Below are 21,218 nucleotides of genomic sequence, written 5' to 3' on the forward strand. Positions count from 1 at the left end.
TAGATATATTTTCCTTAAATTAAATAGCTATGGATACTTGCAGACAAAATAGTCTTTACCCTAATCTATAAAAAGGGGACAAACAAAGCGCCTCTTAGGATCAACTATCTTTTTACCGAGCACCTTTTGCTTAAGGCTGTTCGTCTTAAGCTGAATCCATCGACATGCAATCATAGATGGTGAAATAAATTTAAAATAAACTCCCTCTCCAAAAACAGATTTAGCCTAATTACAATGCACCATTGTTTTAGAACTAAAAAAAGGCATTTGCCACTACCAGATTTGTCTACCGTCTAAAATAAATTGTACTTGGCTATCTAAATCTGTTGGCATATTAATAAAGCCAAGACTATCAATGCATAAACAAGGCATTCCCACTCTTTCTAGTAAATATTTCTGGGGTCTTACTTTGGGATGGTCACTAAGTTTTCAAACCATTATTCATCATCTGATTATATGCCGCAACTACTAGTCTATCTTCATTTATCCTAAGTATATTCAACCAAAATCAAAGCATTAAAATGGACCTGGGTAGCTCTGCGAAATACAGACGAATATCACCTTTCAGAATATATGAAAGGGTTTGTCTTATGTAAACCAAACATACTTGTATAATAATGGAGCTGGAGCTAGTATCCCTTTGACTAATCCCAATACACAAATATCCAACCATTCCCAGAACACTCATAAGGGGTAGACTAGAAACAAATGAAGTTACTGATCCCTCACGCCAATATCATAAAAGAAAACAAATAAAACATATAAGAAAATAAAACGGGAAATATCACCTTTCAGAATATATTAAAATATTGTCTCAAGCATCTTTGCGACAAGCATTGATGCTTACCGCTATTCGTAATATTAAATAAAAAAAAAAAACGTAAACCTAGCACTCTTTTGTAATAATGGAGCTGGAGGTAGTATCCCTTCAGCGAATCCCAATACACACATGTCCAACCATTCCCAGTACACACGTTAGGGGTATACTAGATCCAAACAAAGTTACCAATCGCTCACGTCTGGTTTTCGAGATAGGAGCATTCCTGAAAACATTGGATGCCAAAGAACATTGTCGCTATACCGTGAGAATCTTATGTTGTGAATTTTGTATCTGAATTTCTGGTGAAAATGCACTCACTTGCCAAGTTAAATTTGTCGATGAAACAATGAAACGAACACAAGTGACCAGTACCATTATGTATTTGAATAATATTAGCTGAGTTTCTGTTGAAAAATATATTTGACTGCCAAATTTTTGACATGAAAGAATGAAAAATCCTCAAGCTAATATCATCAGATGAAGTGAACTTGATCTACCAAAATGTTTAATAAAAGTAATTTTAATAAAAATGGTAATATACAAGAGGTTTGTATTCTATGTATTTCTTGTCGTATTCTTAGTAAACAGGGACTGTTTTTCATTCAATTTTAGTTGATCAAAAGACATTTTAAACCCCTTTTGTTACCGTATTGTAGGTATATAATCTTAGTTTAAAAATACTCCTTCCTATTAACCATCCTTGAACTCCTGAATTCAATCTATGAATTAATTCAAACCTAGACCTTCAAGGGGTGGTAAATTCAAATATCAGAACCCAAAATGAGCATCTACCAAATTGTATGTGTTTGAATATCATTATAATCATTAGTTTTCAAAAATCACCCCTATCTATTAGCCATTATTGAACTTTTAAATTCGATTCATGGCATTCTTTGAACCTGGACCTTAAAGGGACGGTAAAGAACAACAACAAGACTAAAACGTGCATGAGCACCTTTGGGTGGTTTACGAGCTTAGTCTCTGAAGCAAAACTGATTTATTTTTGATTCCAAACATTTTAATTTTTTAACTTAGGACAAACATGTATGGGGATACTATATTTTTTTAACTTAGAAAAAGTTTGTTGGGGACTTAAATTTTTTTTTTTGGCTCAGAATTTTTTTCTGAACTGAAAAGTTTTTTGGGGACCTAAAATTTGTTTTGGAACTTCGAAATTTTTTGGACTAAAATTTTTTTTTCTTATTTTTTAACCTCATTTTTTTAACTTGAATTTTTTTATTTTTCACGTCTTAAAATGTCATTCAATCTTTGGTGAACATGATTTTGGATTTTTTACGTGACCGTACTCCCAGTACTCTATGCTTGGTCATCCTTAGTAGTTGGTTTATTGCATGTTTTCAACAAATATTAATTCTGCACTGGAAGGATAAAAATATGCGTCTTAGTTTAAAAAGTGAAGTAGGTTTAGAGGTTCAATCCCACGCGTCACAAGGCAATGTTGACCTTGTGACACAGGAGTGGTTAAAGCCTCGCCTGGGAACTACCGGTGTCCAGGTTCAATCCTCACAGTCGCAAGGAACTAGACTCGTAGAAGGGTAGCCTCAATTGAAGAAGTAGATATAGTTTTAAAGCCTGCATTGTGCCAAGGATAGTGTGCTAGTATTCTAGTCCAAAACTTCCAGGATCAATTCCTGCTACGGACAACATTTACACTTTACATTTACAACATTTACAAAAAGCCAAGAATAAAGTTGCTTTGTGATGAGAATGGGATACTTAACTTTTTCAAAGGTAGGACAAAATTTATCTGTAACTGCGCAATTTATTTAGTCACTGTCATCTTCATCATCATTCTCATCACATGATTTTCGAGGTTGATAGATACCGCTGCAACCCGGATCTTACTTGGTTGCTGGCTACCGCTGAAAACCAGATCTTACTTAGTTTATAGCTACCGTTGCGAACTGGATATATTGATCACTTATGTAATTTGACCATAAATTTATTACAAACAGGAAAAAGCCAAGCAACTTTTCTTTTTGGAATGGTAAAAGACGAGCCTCAAAGTTCGTCTTTTAATTTAATTGACTGACATCGATCCTTATTGTACACTCTTGACTAAAAATCATTTATGATCAATCCTTCATTTAAGTACATAGCCAAAAATTAAAAAAAGTTTTATAAAAACTGAGAAGCAAGAAAAAGCTTTCGTTCCTTGCTTATTAAGGAATGAAAACCAATATTTGAGTCAGTCTTATTCCACTATCTAAGCCAAGTTAAACGTAAGATGATGATGATCTCATCTTTCAACGGGATTTCTATAGTAAAGGTCACATTTGTGGTATGTTCGCTTTGTGGCATAAGCAAGTTAAAAACATTTTCAGATTATCCTTCCATTCCGGAGCTTCAATTGTTGGAACTACAACTCCATTTGGTAACTTTCTATCAGAGCTTGCAGGAATTTTACTATCAAGATCTCTTATATAGATGATGGATCCTAGTGATGGATCGATCTTCTTAGAGGGACAAGTGGCGTCCAGCCATTTGACAGTGAGCAATGACGGGTCTATGATGCCCTTAGATATCCTGGGCCGCACGCGTGCTACACTGGAAGAATCAGCGCGTCCTCCTTGTCAGAGAGGATCCTGTAACCACTTAGCCTCTTCCGTGGTTGGGATTGGGGACTGCAAGGATCCCCATTAACCGGGAATGCTTAGTAGGCACAAGTCATTAGCTTGCGTTGATTACGTCCAATACACACCGCCCGTCGCTACTACCGATTGAATGATTTAGTGAAAACTTCGAACGACTTGCCAAGGCTGCCTCTGGGCTGCTCGTGGCAGTTGTTCTAGAACGAGGATCAAAGTTCGAGTCGCTCTGTAGTAACGAATTGCTAGACCTTGCGATAACGTAATGGATAAGGCTGTGTCTCTTGATTAAAGATTGAGCGGTTCAGTCCCACGTGTCGCAAGGAAGTAATTATGAACAAAATAAAGCCAACTTAAATACAAGTTATATTTTTAATCTTTGGATAGCGTAGGGGATAAAGCTGTTCATCCTGATCAATGGGTGACATGTTCAATCCTTCATGTCGATGATAATTGCTAGAAAGATAGAAAAGCCACCCACCTCTTTATTTGCCACCAAGAAAAGTGACAATGAAAAAGGCGACACATCACCGAAGACATAAAGCGGCAGATTTTTATATTAATCAGATTATTGACAAACTTTGAATGAAAGGGATATAAAAGATGAAATCATATATGTCGCGAATCCAATCTAATGTTGGGATAAAGCCTGGGAAACATATTCGGGAATAAAATGGTGTAAATTGGGGAATAGGGTAAGAGTTGGATAGCACAGCTATTCTAGATAGTAAACTGGGGTTTGGGGAAAAACACCTTGTAATGACGTAGTGGATACAGCCATACATTCTAACTGAAGGTTTGGAGGTTCAATCCCACGTTTCGAAAAGCAAACGGTGCTGTAGTGTTTCCTCCTTGTGTTCCCTTATTGGTGACATTGCAGGATAATTTCTCTTCTTGGGTTCACTGAGTTTCACTCTCAGAGAGATCTGCGCCCCAGGCAACCCAAGTGCTTCCCCAGCTGGCGGGTACGGAAACGTCCTCCAGATATGGTGGACGCTTTCGAATATCCAATAAGAAGGAGCTTATCACGAGGGTGACCTGATCCTGCTTGGTCTTAATTTTTCAGGACTTACGAAATATTTTTGTATTAGTGAAAGTGATAACAGATAAAAATTACTTTAATTAATCCTCTTGCAGAAAAATAGAAATTTACAATACTATAAGTAAGAAAGGAGACTGTTTCATCAAAGAAATGGAGAAAGTGAATCGTCCACCTCTATCAGTTCAAGTTGAGCTTAGTTCAAATAAAAATCAATTCATATGGACTGTAGTAGCTATTGTAGCTACTGTGGTAGTTATTACATCTGCACTTGTTGTAATCAAAATCTGTTTTTGCCATTCAAAAGACAATTAAGAAGACAGTGACATTATTGATTTATCGCTATACAGCATGCAAAAGGAAGAGGAAATTTAGTTCTATGCATAATCAGTTGTACCTTTAGCTAGTTGTTGGCTTAGTTTTACCTACAATTGTTGGATAGTGTATCACTAGCTATTGGCTTCATCTTCTGCACTTGTTGGCTTTAAGTTATAAATGGATAATAATGGCTACTAGGAAAGCAAGGTTTTATTGAAAAAATTTATTCTCCTAGTAATATTCGGTTATTAAAGACTTTACTATTTGTTCTTTACTTTAATTACATGTAAGCTATATTTCAAAAGTATCTGATGCTACAACTGAAAGCGAGTCCACTAGTCAAACGGAAAACCGGGGTTCAATTCCCTGTTAGAAACAACTTTTGATATATTGAATTTAAAGCAGAACTTGTAAATTTAAAATTTAAAAAAGCAACAGGGTTCAGTTCCTTTGAACTTGAGTTTGCTTTTTACAATATCCGCTTCTTTTGATGTCTCGATTAGTAGCATATTCAATTTAGATATTATTTGCGCAGCATTAAGTGACCAGCTGGTTTCAAAGCCTTGCCGTGATTGGGATTGAACCTGAAGCCCCTTATTGGTAGTAATGGCTACCTCCATTAGACCACCATAAGGTGAAAAATAAACGGAAAATCAAATATTTGATCATATTGTCTTCTACTACACATAAAGCGAGGAAAACCTCTGCAGAACTTACTCTGTCAGACTTACCTGTGCTAGAGCCACATGTAGCAGAAGAAAACTGAATAATTGATTTTTTTTAGTTTGATAATAGAACTTGCTTGATCCTTTCAAAATGTTAGAGGCGTATATTATGAGGTTCTATTGAATGCAAGGAAAATGTCCCAATAAGACACTTATTGGATAATTATGAACCTCATCACAATTTCTGTTTCAGTTCAGTTTCAGCTGGACACACTGAACATAAGTGCAGTTTCAGCTTTATTAAAGTTTCATTTCAGCAATTAGACTAATAAGAGAATCAAGACACCAAGAGAATTAATGCTTCTAACAGCATTTTTTTCAACATTCTAATCGGTTTATTGATGACTGTAAACTTTTCTTTATGGAGGGCCACCTTATTATGTTATTCATTTTGTTTATTGTATAGGTAAGTTTGAATATAATTTGTATAAACATGCCATTTATTAATTTTAATTTCTTTTTCACGTCATAAGCTTTTTAATGAAAAGTTAAGAGCCATATTAAGCCAAAAATGAGCAGAAAAAAGTCAAATACTATATCAAAAATAAAATTACCCACAAAAACCTTCAATAAAGAAATAATCCCCGAAATTAACAGAAGGATGGGTTGGAGTGGTAGCTATCGAGCTCGTAAGGGACGATCACGTCCCATATTAAGAAAAAAAATCAGTGAACTTACTTGAAATATTGATTACGTTAGCTGAAAAGGTTGGCCAATTTTCTCGATCTGAGCTTTTGCACCCTTGTTTTTAAAAAAAAATGTTTTAGGGATCTTTATGACAGGATTGTTCTTTGGTGATAAAAAGAACTCTTGAAGAGGCATTCTTTTGTTTTATCAGTAAATGATTTACTCATTTTATCCCTGGCTGATAAATTTCATATTAATATTACAATTTATCTGGATTTTGGACTACTCGGCCTGACTTTTTTCCTATTTAGGTTCAATATGTTTTTTCTTTGGTTTTGCTAGCGATATTAAATCGATTTTTTTCATTGTTTCTTTAGGAGCTTTTGACCTATCAGCTGTGCCTTTTTGGCTAGGGCAGTAGCATTATGTGGCCTTGCTCTTTCTGAGTCCTTGAGCTTATCTGCGTCTGATTCACTTTCTGTTTCTGAGGTACTTAGTATGAGGTACTGAGCTACTATTCACTCTTGTACTTGTATATTTAGCATCTCGCTCTTTGGAAGAAGACGTTTGGGACTTTAATATGGATCCTGCCTGTCCTTCAAAAATTTCTTCTCGGGAAAAAGAGGGTTTGCTAATTGATTCATCATGTTCACTTCTTGGCTCGGCAGAGTCGAAGGATTCTTAGGAGCTTGGGGAGGAGTCAAATGTTTTCTTAGGATACCTACATTGTTTAAAAGCCATATCCTGAGGAGGGAGGGGAATTGATTGCATCAAGGTTTCCTTCCAAGATACCCAGTCCTTTGGTTTTGCTTTTGAAACTGTTATATTGTGACATTATTGTTTGCTGGCGATTGGGTTTGCTTGAAATGTACTTTGTCTGGTTTTATCAGATAATTAATAAAATCCATTTCTTCACGCAATTCACCAGGAGTCAGTATAGCCTTATTTAAGTCATCATATAACGTCAGAGGTCTATTGGTGTAACAGGGGGTACCCTATCGTCGGGGAAACGTTTTGGGGAGTAAGGAGTTGAGATTCTATCGGGGGAAAATTGTGTTTTTGGAGAAATTGTGCAGTGCAATTCTTCCGATTCTTCGCTTGAAGATGAGTCAGTTTATTTGAATGTGAGTCATATAGATATTTCCAGATTTTGGTTTTAAGAGTTTGAATGTAACGGTATTGTCATACTTTTTTATTATTCTATAAGGTCCTGAATAGCGATCAGAGAGCTTTTTGTCATTTGCCTTTGTTTCATTTTTAAGTAAAAGCAATCTCCTATTGGAAAATTGTGTTCCCCCTTAATATTTTGAAAATTTTTAGCTTCTTATTTTATTTTTGATTTTTGGATTTCTTGTTTTACAAGTGTATAATTTTTTCTAATTCTATTGATAATTTCTTGTTTATAATCTTCGGAATCATTATAGTATTTATTGTCTTGACTCTATAATTTCATCATACGGGGTTCGAAAATCTCGTCCAAATAATATATAAAATGGGTCATCAGGTATAACTGGTGAAAAAGCTGTATTAATCACATTTACAAAATAGGGTAAAGTTTCATGCCAATCTCTTCTTTTGTCTTTTTTGTAAATACCTAAAATATTAGAGAATAGCTTATACATCATTGTAAAATAATTGAAATTAGCATCATTCTCGCTTAACACTGTAATAGTAATACCGAAATTAAGAAATATTTTAGTGAGTGCTTTGCTGGTGGTGTAAGCGCTTTTGTTTTTCAATGGCTTAGCAAACGTAAGAACCTGAAAAATGATCGATTACTGAAAGTAAGCAGGTATATCCTTTGTTGGATGTTGGTAATCCACAACTAGTACTATTTAAATTAAAAGAAACTATGTCAAATGGAAACCTGGCCGTAAGGGTTCTTCCTATTGTTGGATTAGGGTAGAATCGAGAATTTTCTAAAATTACATGTTTCACAACTATTAACATAATTCTTCAACTTCGTTAAAGCTGAAGTAACGGAAAAGTATTGTTATAGTCCATTGAAGGTATCTACTCACATGTGTCCACCTATTTCGGAATGGCAAAATTCAAATGCGGGTTTTTCTAGACTTTGGGGTAAAACTGGTATTATGGAGGTTTGGTTTCTATTATTATTATCACTATTCTACATAATATTTTCTCATGTAAATCACAATAGAAATTATCAATTTCTTTTTTGAAAGATTTCATAGTATCAGGTAGTTCTTTATCATACAAGAAATAATTCATTAGAGCAGCGCAGATTTTGTCTTTCTTTTGACATATTTTTATGTTATTTAATGAAAGCGGCTGTCTTGGTGTTCTTCCTTAACCAGATTATTGGTTTTTATTTTTAATTTTTTGTTTTTTGGCGCATATTTTGCTTTTATTGTGTTAACTTCTTCGTTTTCATTGTCTATGGGAGTAGAAAATCTACTACGGGAAATCTACTTAGACAATCACATCGGGCATTTTGTTTTTCCTTAAGGTATTCAAGTTTATAGTCTAAATCTAGGGTTTTTAGTATCCATCTCACTTGTATCCCTGTTGGCCTTTTGAAAGTCTGTAAATGTTGAAGGCTTTTATGGTCGGAACGTATTTTAAGTTTTTTCCAACAAGATAATGTCAAAGTTTGTCTAGGTGGTGTATAATTGACAACATTTCATGCTGTGTAGCTGAGTAACTATTTTCTCGAAGGGTTAGGGTGCGAGAAGAGTACGCTATAACTTTTTCTTCTCCGTTTATTATTTGGGACAGGATTGCCCCAATTCCCTTGGTCGAGGCTTCTGTTGTAACAACGAATTTTCCTGTTTGGAAATCTGGTAATGATAATATAGGTTCTGAAATAAGACCCCTTTTTAAGTAATCTAAAGAATCTTGGGCCTTTTTCGAGCAAATAATTTTTGCGGGTATCCTCTATTTAGGTCAGTTAGTAGTTTCGCTAACTGTGTGAAATTCTACTCTTTATGTTTATGTGAGATGCGATAGGGCTGTTTTACCACTGGTAGTCCCCGTAGTTTGGATTGAATATCCATAAAATGGGATGAGTCCTATGTCGTCTTCAGATGTAAAAAAAACATCTTTATATTACCATTGTAGGTTGTATAATTTTTTTTTAAATGGAATGTTAGTTATGTGATTTAGTTCGAATTTTTCTAAAAACCGAATACTTGACACGGGATATTCCTCATTAAATTGAAATTTTGTATTATTCACTAAGTTTTTTTCCGGTTTTTTTCCAATTATCTATATCTGTTTCCGATACTTGTATTTCCACTAAACATGTTCCTTTATTTAGGGTAATCAGGTCATTTGTGTCAGTGTTTGTCACCCAAATGTAACCTTCACCCTTTTGGTAGTTTATAATTTGTTCTTTGCATGTAAAATTTTGTTGAATATCTTCCAGTGGTGAGGCTACCCAGATTTCGTTTTAATCATTAGTGGGTTCTAGCTTTTGCGATATTAGACTCCCTGCATTAATTTTGCGGGAATTATAATCTTTCGTACAAAAAATCCATAATATTTTTCATTATTGTTTTTTTCTATTAAGTTCAGAATATTATTTATTGGTACTTTCCTGGAAGTGGATGCACTTGCTAGTTTTTTCCACAAATAAGAAATTTATTGAATTTGTTTCTCCCTATACTCTTTCATATTGCCTATGTTTTCCTTTACCTTACATACTTGTATGTTATTTATTATTGTCTTGGTATCCGTAGGGTATACGAATTTTGCGTTTGCTACGTCTAATAATATTTTATTGGCTTTTAAAAAATAAGCGCCTATTATTGCCTCGAAAGGAAAATTTTTACAAATTATGAATCGAGTATGGAAGATTTTGTTGTCCTTGCGTAAGTTTAGATATACAGTTCCCTTTTCGTCCAAATCATGTCCGGTTACACTTGATAAATGGGGACATATATTATTCATTCGTCGCTTAATATAATTGGGCAATGTGTTAAATACGGATGTATTTATCACATTTACCGTCACCCCTGAATCTATAAGGGCTTAAAACTAAATATTCGCGAGATTAAAATTTTCAAATCTTGGTAAAATTTCATTATTATCTGCATTCAAAAATGGTATAATCACTGTAGGGCCTATAAATATATCTGCCGCCAAATTTTGGTCCTAAGAATTTTGGAGGTTTGTGTAGTTTCCCTGTGGCTGCCGAATTTCAGGTGTAAAACTTTCATTTGTTCTATTTTGGTTTCCTTGATTATTACTCGAAGTGGAGTTGTTATATTGTTGCTGTCGGTTGATATAACTACCTCTTGTATTCCTATTCCAACCGTTACTAGGTTGGTTTGTCCTTCTGCGATACTGATACGTATTACGTTGGAAATTCTGATTTGGACTTAGGTAATTACCTCTTGTAAAAAGATGTTCTCTGGTGGAATATCCACTATAGTTTGTCCCCGTGGATAAATGGTTGCTTGTTCCCCTAAAATTAGGGCGATAATTGTTGTTTACAAAACAATTTCTGGCTATTTGGCCTAATCGGTTGCAGGTGTAACACCTGATTGGCTGGTTATCGGTTTATGGTCGCAATTGATTTTTTGGGGCAAATGGTACTTGTCTTGGAGATGTCGTGGTTCGATTCTGATTTCAAACGGGTTTTCGCGATAATTCTCGGGAGATGAATCGCGTAGAAGAGTCTTTTGATTGTATAGGGGTTTGTTTTCTACTGCATTCATTAATAGTTTTTGATGTCTTATGACAATTGATTCTATTTCCATGGCTCTTTCTTCATCCTCAACTGCCAATTCTAAGTTATCAATGTTTTTAGCAATTAATAGGTGATATAATTTTGGGTTGAGTCCCTGTATAAATGTATTAAGTATAATTTTTTATATAATTCCGCTTCACCCGGACCGTATCGCGCTTCTGTTGTGATTCTAATTTTGTGAAAATATTCCCTTACGTTTTGAGTCTCTTCGAATGTTACTATTCCATTTATTAGTTTGTTCAATGAACTAGTGTCAATGAATCTTTTTTGAAAGGTCTATTGAAATAATTCTATTGAGTTAATTGTTGCGGTGGCTTCTATGCCCACGGTATTTTCAATTTGTTACGAAAACGTCAATGTCTATTCTTTTAGTGTTAAGAGTAGCATATTTTCTAATACTTTTAAGTCAATTTTTGTCAATTCTAAAAATTATCCTAAATAGATGTTGAATTAATCAACATCCGTATCCTCTTCATATTCTGGTAATGATTTCGTAATTTCTACCGAAGTTGCAATTATTTATTGCGCTTTTAATAATTCATCTTGTTCTTGGGCCATATTTATTATTTTAGTTCGGTTCTTTTTTTAAATTATTGAAGGTATGCTGCATATTATAATTTTTATTAGTTTTGTAAATTTATCATTTTAATTATTAAAGATTTGGATTATTTCCGGATAGGGTATACACATATAAAAAACACAAAATAAAAATAAAAGTACACTGTGCTTAAAAATCAAAAAATAATTTGTAAATAATTATAATTGTCTATGATAGTAGTTAGTTGTGCTGTCAGGTACATAGAGCTCCTTTTTTATCTTTTTTTTGACGACCGCATCAACTGTTACGGGGGGCATCAACTGTCTTGTTGGATTAAATGAAGTTGAGGGGTGTTTATTCAAAGGAAGATTGTTGAGTGTTTATTACTACAAGATGACTAGAACTTCTCTTGGTCTTAGTAGCTTAATATCGATACGAGATATGGGATGCTCAAATCTAAACATGGTAGCTGAGTAGCTAAGGGATGTAGAATAAGACGGCTCTATAAATAATTCCCTATAACCTTTGAGACGGAATCATCATTGTGATGTTTGGGCTTCCTGAGCTGTGCAAATTCCATTGGGAATGCTCAAATAGACGAGAAGAACTGTTCCTGATACCTTGGTTCATAGAAAAAAGACGATCATTTAACAACAATTTTATTTTTGTACTCACATACAACTTCAGATAATATAACTTCAATAACCGCTAGCTGAGTGGCATACATCAAAGAGAGAACTGCACTGTACTCCTCTGGCTTCCAGGGCTACTTTATATCCAGAATAATTTCGGAATTATAAATTGAGAGCTGGGTAGATTGACCTCAAGAAATGTCCCAATACGACTGTTCTTTTCAAAACCTAACATATTGTCTAGCCTCCTCTCAAAAGAGTTGTTTTTATAGCGAGGATTTTCACGTCTAGTTCGTTGACTAAACCAGTAGCAATAGTTGGGATTCTAATTGGCTTATTCAAAAGTTAGATTTTTTAACCTAATTTGATAGTTTAAAAAGTATCATTCTTTGCTTGCTGCAAAACTCGTTCCAAAAAGCACGAATCCTATGGAATGATAAATTTTAACTTTAACCTTTAGTCGCTTAAAACATTTTTATTTTGAAACTTTCTGAAGGGAATGAATGAGGGATTTGGTTCTGAGTTTAAAGAGCGGGGAAGGGTTGCTGGCCTTTATGTCACATGTTCCTTTTCCCGCTGTAGATTGATGTCCTCATCAATCAGATTAATCAGATTTCCTATGAAAATCCGACAGTTCTTTATTGTCCCAGGTATTCTAACATTAAACTGTACGAATATACTGAAATTATTTAATAAAATCAGAATTTTTCATTTACTTAATTTAAATTTTCAATTCAATATTGGCAATTTCTTTTATTGTTCATCATTTATTTTTGGAATGCTATCCTTCACACCTATTCACAGTTTTCGTGTCTTTGCCCATTTCACTAATTGAACTGATATAATGTAATTTTTCAGTTTTTCACCTCTTAAGTATTTTTTTGCTTATAACTTTAGCAGTTGTTAAATATTGTATTGTTTTACGCTTCCTAACAAAATGGGAAGTGCAGGACCCGGGACACCTATCTCCTAGCAATTTAAGTACAATAGTACTGCTGGTACTACGGCTCTTCCGTTCCGCTCCCGCTCTCTTCTGCATTTGTGTTGTTCTAAGCGTTTGTTAATTGTTTTATGAGTCAATGCACTAAGGTAATTCTTAAGATCTTACTTGGCACGTTGATGCACAAATTATAAAATTCGGACTTAAGTGGTTCTCTTCCAAATCTTCATCAATGTTTGTGACGTTGCTAAAGTTGGGTTTCCACTTGATGCAGGCGATCCGTTGTGGGGTCTTCGTGAATATGTTATGGGTAGAACTTCTCAGCTAAATTTTGTGTCTTCTCAGGTCTACATGGTTCAATTGGAAGGGTGAAGATGATTGTAGGACAGTAGCTGGAGCTATTTGAGGAGTCATAGGGTATTTCTCAATTTTGACCATGGCGCATCATCGACCAATGCCAGAGTATGCCAATTTCTATAATAAAATTTTCAGGCCGAATTAATACACAAAATAGTAATAATGGTACGTAATTATAAAAGCATTGTTATAACATATATGTGTGTCACATGATCATTGGTTATAATGTTAACATCATCTATTGTGACATTTTCAAGGATGATAAAATTTCTGATAAATGTTGGAAATAAATTAGAGGTAAACGTTACAGGTATATAAGGTCATATAGCAAATAAGAATAATACCTTATGTTATTATTTTAACACCAAACATTGTGACATGTTAATAAAGAAGCACTGTTTAAAAGGGGGGCGGTTAAGTACATGATTAATTTAGAGGCTCTAATTTACTTTTTATATTTTTCAAATTCTTTATATTCCCAACGCATGACTTCGTCGAAAAGAATTGCAATTTATTGCGTCATAGCCTTTCCACTATCATGTATCAGGAATGTTTTTGCCTTAGGGACAAAATATAAGAAATTACAAGAGACAACCTCTATTCTTTTGTATATCTTTAAAAATGGACAAGTAATCCGTACTTGTTAGAGGTCTTGATTTTACGTAAAATTTTCTACCAAATATTTATATTTTTGATGTAATTTTGCCAAAAAGAAGCACAATATATTGCATCGTAGCCTTTCTGCCATCATACATCAACAAAATTTCTTACAGCAGGGACGGGATATATGAAGGTACGGGAAAAGACCTCTCGATTTTCCTGTATTATTATATCCTCCCAATCATAATGGCTTAAATATCATCAGGCGCAGTAGGATTCAATTGATGCATCTCTTGTGCCTCAATTATATTGTTTTTTGTCCCTTTTCGTCTTAAGAGTTTTCCATTGTTTACTGTTTTATACCACTTTTATTGTTAGTGAGATAAGAAAAACCATATTGGTTTTATATTGGTTGGTCATTGGTTTTTATATAATTATATTGTACCTTTAATTTTCTCTATCTTTGGCCATGTGGATGCTTTTAATTAAGGCTATTAAGGCTTTTGACAGTCTTGAGTCTTTTTGACTTTATGATTTTGTATTACTGAGGCCTTTTCTTTTATTTGATCATTGCCAAAGAGAAGTTAGGTGGATTTTTTCCCATTTTGTGAATTTTTTTTTCTTAGCAAGCTCGCTTACCCAATTTTCAGAAAAAATACGATATTGAGCTCTGTTTAGCATTCAACATTAATTTATTAATATTTGATACAAAAATAGGTGAAAAAATGGCATTGTTGTTTTAACAACGCCATCTTCATTTGTTTTTTTTTTACAAGTTATTAACATAGGTTTCTTATATTCCATATTTCAACATAATATTAAAAAAAAACATAATATTCAAAGTCCTTATTTAGTACTTTTTTTTATCGAAATTCAAACGAAATTTTGCTTCAAGGTGATAGTGGTCTGATCTATTTTGACTATTGGGCTATGGGCCTGTTTTTAGGCAGTCCTTATTTGTTGGAAGACGAAGCCTTCCCAATAGTGTTAGTTCTCGTTGTTCTGGCTTATCCAATTTTTCTTCATTTTCACTGTAGAGAATATTGTCAACTAATGTCCACTCATTTTGATAAGTCGAATCCATATGAGCTTTTGGAAATTTATATGAGTTTAGAAGCACTTTTGAAGGCAAATGCATGTGTCAATGTACCCGATGAAAAGATTGCTTTTTCAATGCATTTCTTTTGTTCTAGTGCTTTTAAGTATTGACAAGAATCAGAAATATATAATTCCTTTGCAAGAAAGGTTAGTTAGTTAGTTTTTTTAGTTCTAAATGTTCATACTTAGCCTCCCTTGGCTTAAAAAGGAGTACAAATTGCTTGAACGGGTCAAATTTAGATCACCACAAAGAATAACTGGAAAGTAGGTAGCATTTTTGAAGGCAACGTGATCAATTTCTGCAAGAAGTAATTGGAGCTAGACTAAACGTATATCCTCTCTTTTACGATTGTATAACAAATGCGTGTTTACAATACATATCTTTTTATTAGGGTTCTTAAATGGGGTGAGAATAAAAATAAGTGCAATGTTATCTCGATTAGGAATATTTATCCCATTTTTTTAGTATTTCTAAGGAAAGGTCTCCTTTTAGGCTCAATTTACATTTCTTTAAAAAGGTAGTGGTTTTCTTTTTAAAGACACCATAATATCTCTGAGATGAAAACTAAGATAGTTAGGTCTTATAATAATGGTCAGCTTCCACCTCCTGTAAGCACACAATATCTGTGTTGAACTCTTCGAATTGGTTCAAAAGTCTTTGTTTTATAACTGGCCATTTAAAATTTTCTCTGATGCACTTATAGTACAAATAAGGCATTGTTGCAAGATATTGTTGAGCTAGCACATTATATGACATAATCGATAAGTCCAAAGATTGACTTTCTTGGTTTTCTTTTAGCTTTGGGAAATCTGTTGCATTTTCCCACTGTCTAATTTCTGTCAGGTTCATTTTCTTAAAATTTGTACCAAAATTTTGAAGTGTTAGTACCAACTTGTCATCTGATTTATTTCTCTTCAGAAATAATTTCTCTAGAAGATACATCTTCTAGAGCATCACTCTACCCAACAAATTATATGAGTATACTTAATAAACTAATTTTAATAAATAGCTTAATTAGGTTTTCAAAATTAAACACTTAGTTTATTTCTATTGTTAATGGTGCTTCAAGTTCATATTAATTGAAAAAAAGAAAAAAAAAAGCTGGAGCACCCGACGTGTTGTATGCGTAGATTTTCCTATGAACATCTATACTGTATACACATATATTTATAGAAGGTCTTATTCTATGAAAAATGGCAATATTCCGAATAGAAGAAGCCATTAATGGGATACATAGGGAGCCAATTGTGAAAGAACATAAGAAAGTGATTAAAAGAGCAAAGCTTTAAATTACTATCATGTTTCACTTTCCAAGAATCTTCTTTAATTCCTTTGACATGTAATAAGGTTTATCTTCACTTCCGTCATTATTTTCACAATCGATCAGGAAGCTCAAGAACATTGTATCAACGGCCATAGCATATACCCCAAAGAAGGCTCCAGTGATAAAATATGACCCAATGACAATAACCACTATAGGGACGATTTGGTAGGACAACTGTGGTAGCTCAGAATTCAGTTGTGGCACTCCTCCTGCCAGTACATAGTTGGATATGATTCCAATACCAATACAGATGACCAAGCGACCAATTAGGAGCATCAAGTCAGTAACCTTGTCCAAAACCCAAACTCGAGCCAGATTGCGCATAATCAGAGAAACAGCTTCTCGGGCTGAACTAAAGAAATTTGTTCCACGTATAGCTGTTATTATGTAAGCATTCCGGTTGATAAATCGCATGAATTTTTCAAGCATCCACAAACAGCACTTGCAGCAGCAAATAAGGTAGCGAGATATCCAGTTGTCGTGGTATTTCTTTAATTTTTTATCAAGCCACTCAACCATGGCACGTACAAACTGGATAATGGCAATGAGAAGAGATCCAAAAGCAAGTGTACCCAAATGATATCTGATAGCGTGATAAAAGCTTTCCCATAGAGGGAACACAGGTATGTCTTTAGGCTTTTTGAACGCCCAGTACCATGAAGCAAAAGCACCAGCTAGAACAAGCTCAGCCAAAGAATTTGCAAAACACATACTCCAGAAGAATCCGAAGAGATTGTATGCATGTAGTCCATATATTGAATTATCACCAGGAAAAAACTTGCATTCTACACCAGGGCAGCTACGGCAGGTTTCTCTAAAAACTTCGGGAAAACATATGCTGTTATTATAATAAACAGGGCAGCATGTGGTTGAGTTGTCTCTCAAAATTTTATAAGCACCACCACTAGATGATATTCCCACTGTAACAGCGACAAAATACGTAGCGAAAGCCAATTGCAGCATATAAGGAATAATTGGGAACAATAAAGACATTGGAATAGCTGCTACAGCTTTGCTTCCCTGGGCAATCAAAGCAACGGCAAGTTTAATCCTGTTCCTCAAGAAAATCATCATCAGAAGGAATATGACAAAAACAACGGCAATAACCACCATAAAAAACATCCAAGTTCCACTCAGTTCGAGGTAGTAACTGAAGTTAGTTGTAAATTGAACAGCAAAAGGGGACAGGTTTCTCTCTGGTATCATCTTCAACATTTGGTATTGAATATACGAGAAATGAAAGGAAAAAACAAGGAGTCCTAAGATTGCCACGACAGAGATCCAGACCACAGTTCCAGTGATGAGCCTCATAATGAATATCCATAAAATACAGGTCATCATCACGATGCCAAAAGCAGCCAAAATGATCCACTTAGACTCCATAAGGTCTTTACAGACCCGAGCAGCAGTGTCTTTGGCTCCTAAAATGGAGGCAAGTTTTTGAGTGCCTGACATCAGATCCCCATAAGTGACATTTGCTTTGTTTTTGTCTGGATCAGAAATCAGCTCATTCTTCTCATTGACATCGTATGGAAGGGACGGAATACATCTATTCCCAATTGAAACCATTCTAACATAATAAGGTGCACATTTTCCACCCATGATCAAATCACTAAGGGAGGATCCTTCAATATCAGTCCCATCTTGGCAAATAAGCTTTTTCTTTATCTCTGCTTCTGTACCTGATGAGAGACTTCCAGGAATGGGAACAAAAGTTTCAGTGGGACACTTCTCAACACAAACCTGAGGGGTAGGACATCCGGTCAGAACAACGGTAGGCGATGCACATCTCGATAAATCAAAGAAGAACAACTTAGTTTTGTTTTCATATCCTCGTGTCCCTCCACAAAGGTTTCCATTTGAATCAGTGGGGTATATTAACTGCTCAGGGTGTCCAGTAGTGAAAGCGAAATATCCAACGATTCCCCAGCCTCCAAGGAAGAACAAGAATAGAAGCAAACATATGATATCCGTACAGGATCGACTTTTTTTGGGGCATGATGTGCCTAGGGCTAGAGGGCGAACCTTTTCTTGACATTACTTCCCAGTCAACTGACGCAACTTGATGAACAAACATTACTTTTCAGAGAGCTTTACCCTGCAATTATTTATTAAATTGCTCACTAGTTCTGGTTTTTCCTCCTTAGTTTATTCTTTATTTTTCTATAATACAATTTTTTGCAATTTTCATCTTCCCGTGTTTCTTTTTAACTTTGCATCTTATTTGGCGATAAATTGTCAAAAAAACTTCGTCATATTTTCGTAAAGAAAATTTCTTTATGCATATTTTTTTGCAGGGTTAAGTTTATTTTGATCTGGCAATCGGTAAGTTTTTTTTTTACATCTGATATGTCGAATATTAAAATAACATAAATTGTTGTAAAATTGTTTCACTTACCAAAAACAAAAAATTATGTATTCATACAAAAAGAGCTCAATTCAAAAGATAATCGAAGCTTTTTAAGGCAGGATTTTATAACAATAAGGGTAATCAGTTTTATTTATAGACTTTGGCTAGTAAAATAATTATTTTTTTGTTTCGTACTTGTAAGCAGAACTTAGCATTATAAGCTACTCAGGTTAGTTATCATGCTATTAGTGACATCATAAGAGTTATTTAAGGTAATAGTAAGGATATATACGCGATAAGCGCTTCCCGTTGGCTTTGAATTTTTCAGAAAATTAAAACAAATTTTGTTTGTTTGAAGAATTTTTGAACAAATGAGACGTTCTAATTAAGTCAGTTAGTGGTATTTTGTCTAATCTTAGGATGCGACTATTCTAGTATGGTTAGTGAAGGTGTAAACAACTACGGCAAGCGTATGTATTTTTAATATAGTTACTTTTTAATTGTATTATCTGTCTTATTTCTTTCCTTTTGCTTGAAATATTTTTTCTTTACCAAATTCAGATCTTTTCAGGTGTTTTTTGATCAAACTGAAGCTCGGTTATTACTTCATAATAATTTTTATTATGTGAGGTTTCAAGTCTGTGTGTGTGAGGTTTATATTTTGTTAAATCAAAATTGAGGTACCACACCTTGGCAAACACTTCTTTACCATTTTCATCGTGAGTCACAATTGCAGCTGAATAAATGACGTTTTCCTTAGCATGAATTATTGAAATAAATTCCGTGTCTATAATTACTTTGGCCATATTTGGGGAGGAAATTGGAAATTTAATCAGATCAAGGTAAAATCACAACTACGAAGCTTGGAAATAAGTTAAGGTGAATTATAACCGTTTTTTTTTTATTCACAAAAGTTTTTTCTTTTGGGCGCTTACAATGAAATTTCACTTGTTCACTTTATCACTTGTTGAATTAATGAAGAAGTAGCGATCAAGGATCTGAACTGTCACCATCAATGGGTGCTGAAAAATGGCCCAATAAATGATGACCCTGCCAAACCTCGGTCGCAAATTAAATGGCAATTTTTTTAAATGGTATTTATAATGATTATTGTACTGGTTCAAAAAAATAAATAAAAAACATCAAGCAAAAAAAAAATAATTAAAAGAGAAAGAATGCAAAAATTTCAGTTCAGTCATATATAATGTATATGACATTATATTGGAAAGAGATAACACTGCGGAAAAGATTCAAAAGGCAAATTTTTAAAAAGTTAAGGGGATGAATTAAACAAAATGTTTTCCATCTTTGCTATTAAGCTATTTTCACCAAAGTTTAATTCTTTCTAGAACAGGGGAGTCGCGACCCCATTTGGGGTCGCATAGCAAAATTATTGGGGTCGCGAGTGATAAAAATACAATTGAACAAAATATTTATTGAGATTAAGATTGAGAGAGAGAGAGAGAAAGAGAGAGAGAGAGAGAGAGAGAGAGAGAGAGAGAGAGAGAGAGAGAGAGAGGGAGAGAGGGAGAGAGAGAGAGAGAGGGAGAGAGAGAGAGAGAGAGAGAGAGAGAGAGAGAGAGAGAGATTGAGATCTGAATCTCAAAAATACATATTTATTTTTGTCAATCTCTTAAAACCTCTCTCTCTTAAATCCTCTCTCTCTCTCTCTCTCTCAATCTCAATCTCCATTACAGCTGGAGAGGTTACCGCTTAGATATCATTTTTGATTTATTAGAATTCGTTTTATATAGTATACTTATATAAGACTTATGTATATGATGGATAAGAATAATCCAAATAATTTATAACATGTTTTGTCAAATAATAAAAGATATTTAGATGATATTTTGGTTTTATATTGTAAGAAATTTATTGATATTTCTAAGAATAAATATCCATCAGAGCTTATTCTTGAGCCTAGTCATGGCACTGGTCTAGAAGATCATTTCTTAGATTTGAATATTAAAATTTCTGATAATAATAAACTAGGTTTGTATCATCCAAAAACGGATGATTTTGTTTTTGAAATGATTAATTTCCCGTTCCCTGAAAGTAATATACACTCAAATATCACATATTCAGCATTTTACTCACAGTTACTTAGATATGCAAGGATTTGAAGTAATTATATTGATTTTAAAAATAGATGTAAAATTTTAAGCCAAAAATTGATTTAAGAGGTTTTTCTGCAAATAAATTAACTTGGCGATTTAAAAAATTTTGTTTTCATTATAACGAACTTTTAAATAAATACCGAAAAATTATCTTGAAATACTTTGGTTGATTTTGATTTTCTTTGCTACTGAGTCTGACGTGTCCCTTATTTTTGACAGTGGATATCCGGTGGATTTTGCATATATTGTATTTTCAAATGATCTTTTTTTGCATTCATTTCCTTGATTTTTATTTAGGTCACATTTACATCAATAGAGAAAATTTTATTTAGTGAAAAATTTTTAATAATTGTTTAGTGGTAATATATAGTGTACGAGGGCCAGAAACAAGGTATGATATGCTTGATTT

The 21,218-nt window shown here is 34.0% G+C and overlaps 1 protein-coding gene across 1 annotated transcript; it reads right to left on the minus strand.

The window, feature by feature from the left end:
* Nucleotides 1–14,356: 14,356 nt before the first annotated feature.
* Nucleotides 14,357–20,132, minus strand: LOC136027070 (choline transporter-like protein 5). Its single transcript, XM_065704010.1, has one exon. The coding sequence runs from the start codon at nucleotides 17,942–17,944 to the stop codon at nucleotides 16,322–16,324; it is 1,623 nt and encodes a 540-aa protein (XP_065560082.1). The 5' UTR covers nucleotides 17,945–20,132; the 3' UTR covers nucleotides 14,357–16,321.
* Between the last annotated feature and the right edge of the window lie 1,086 nt (nucleotides 20,133–21,218).

Source organism: Artemia franciscana, chromosome 1 (genome assembly GCF_032884065.1).
Source record: "Artemia franciscana chromosome 1, ASM3288406v1, whole genome shotgun sequence".
Taxonomy (NCBI): domain Eukaryota; kingdom Metazoa; phylum Arthropoda; class Branchiopoda; order Anostraca; family Artemiidae; genus Artemia; species Artemia franciscana.

Coding starts and splice junctions, on each gene's coding strand:
- LOC136027070 (XM_065704010.1), bottom strand. CDS start 17,944: ATGGGTGGAAAATGTGCACCTTATTATGTTAGAATGGTTTCAATTGGG.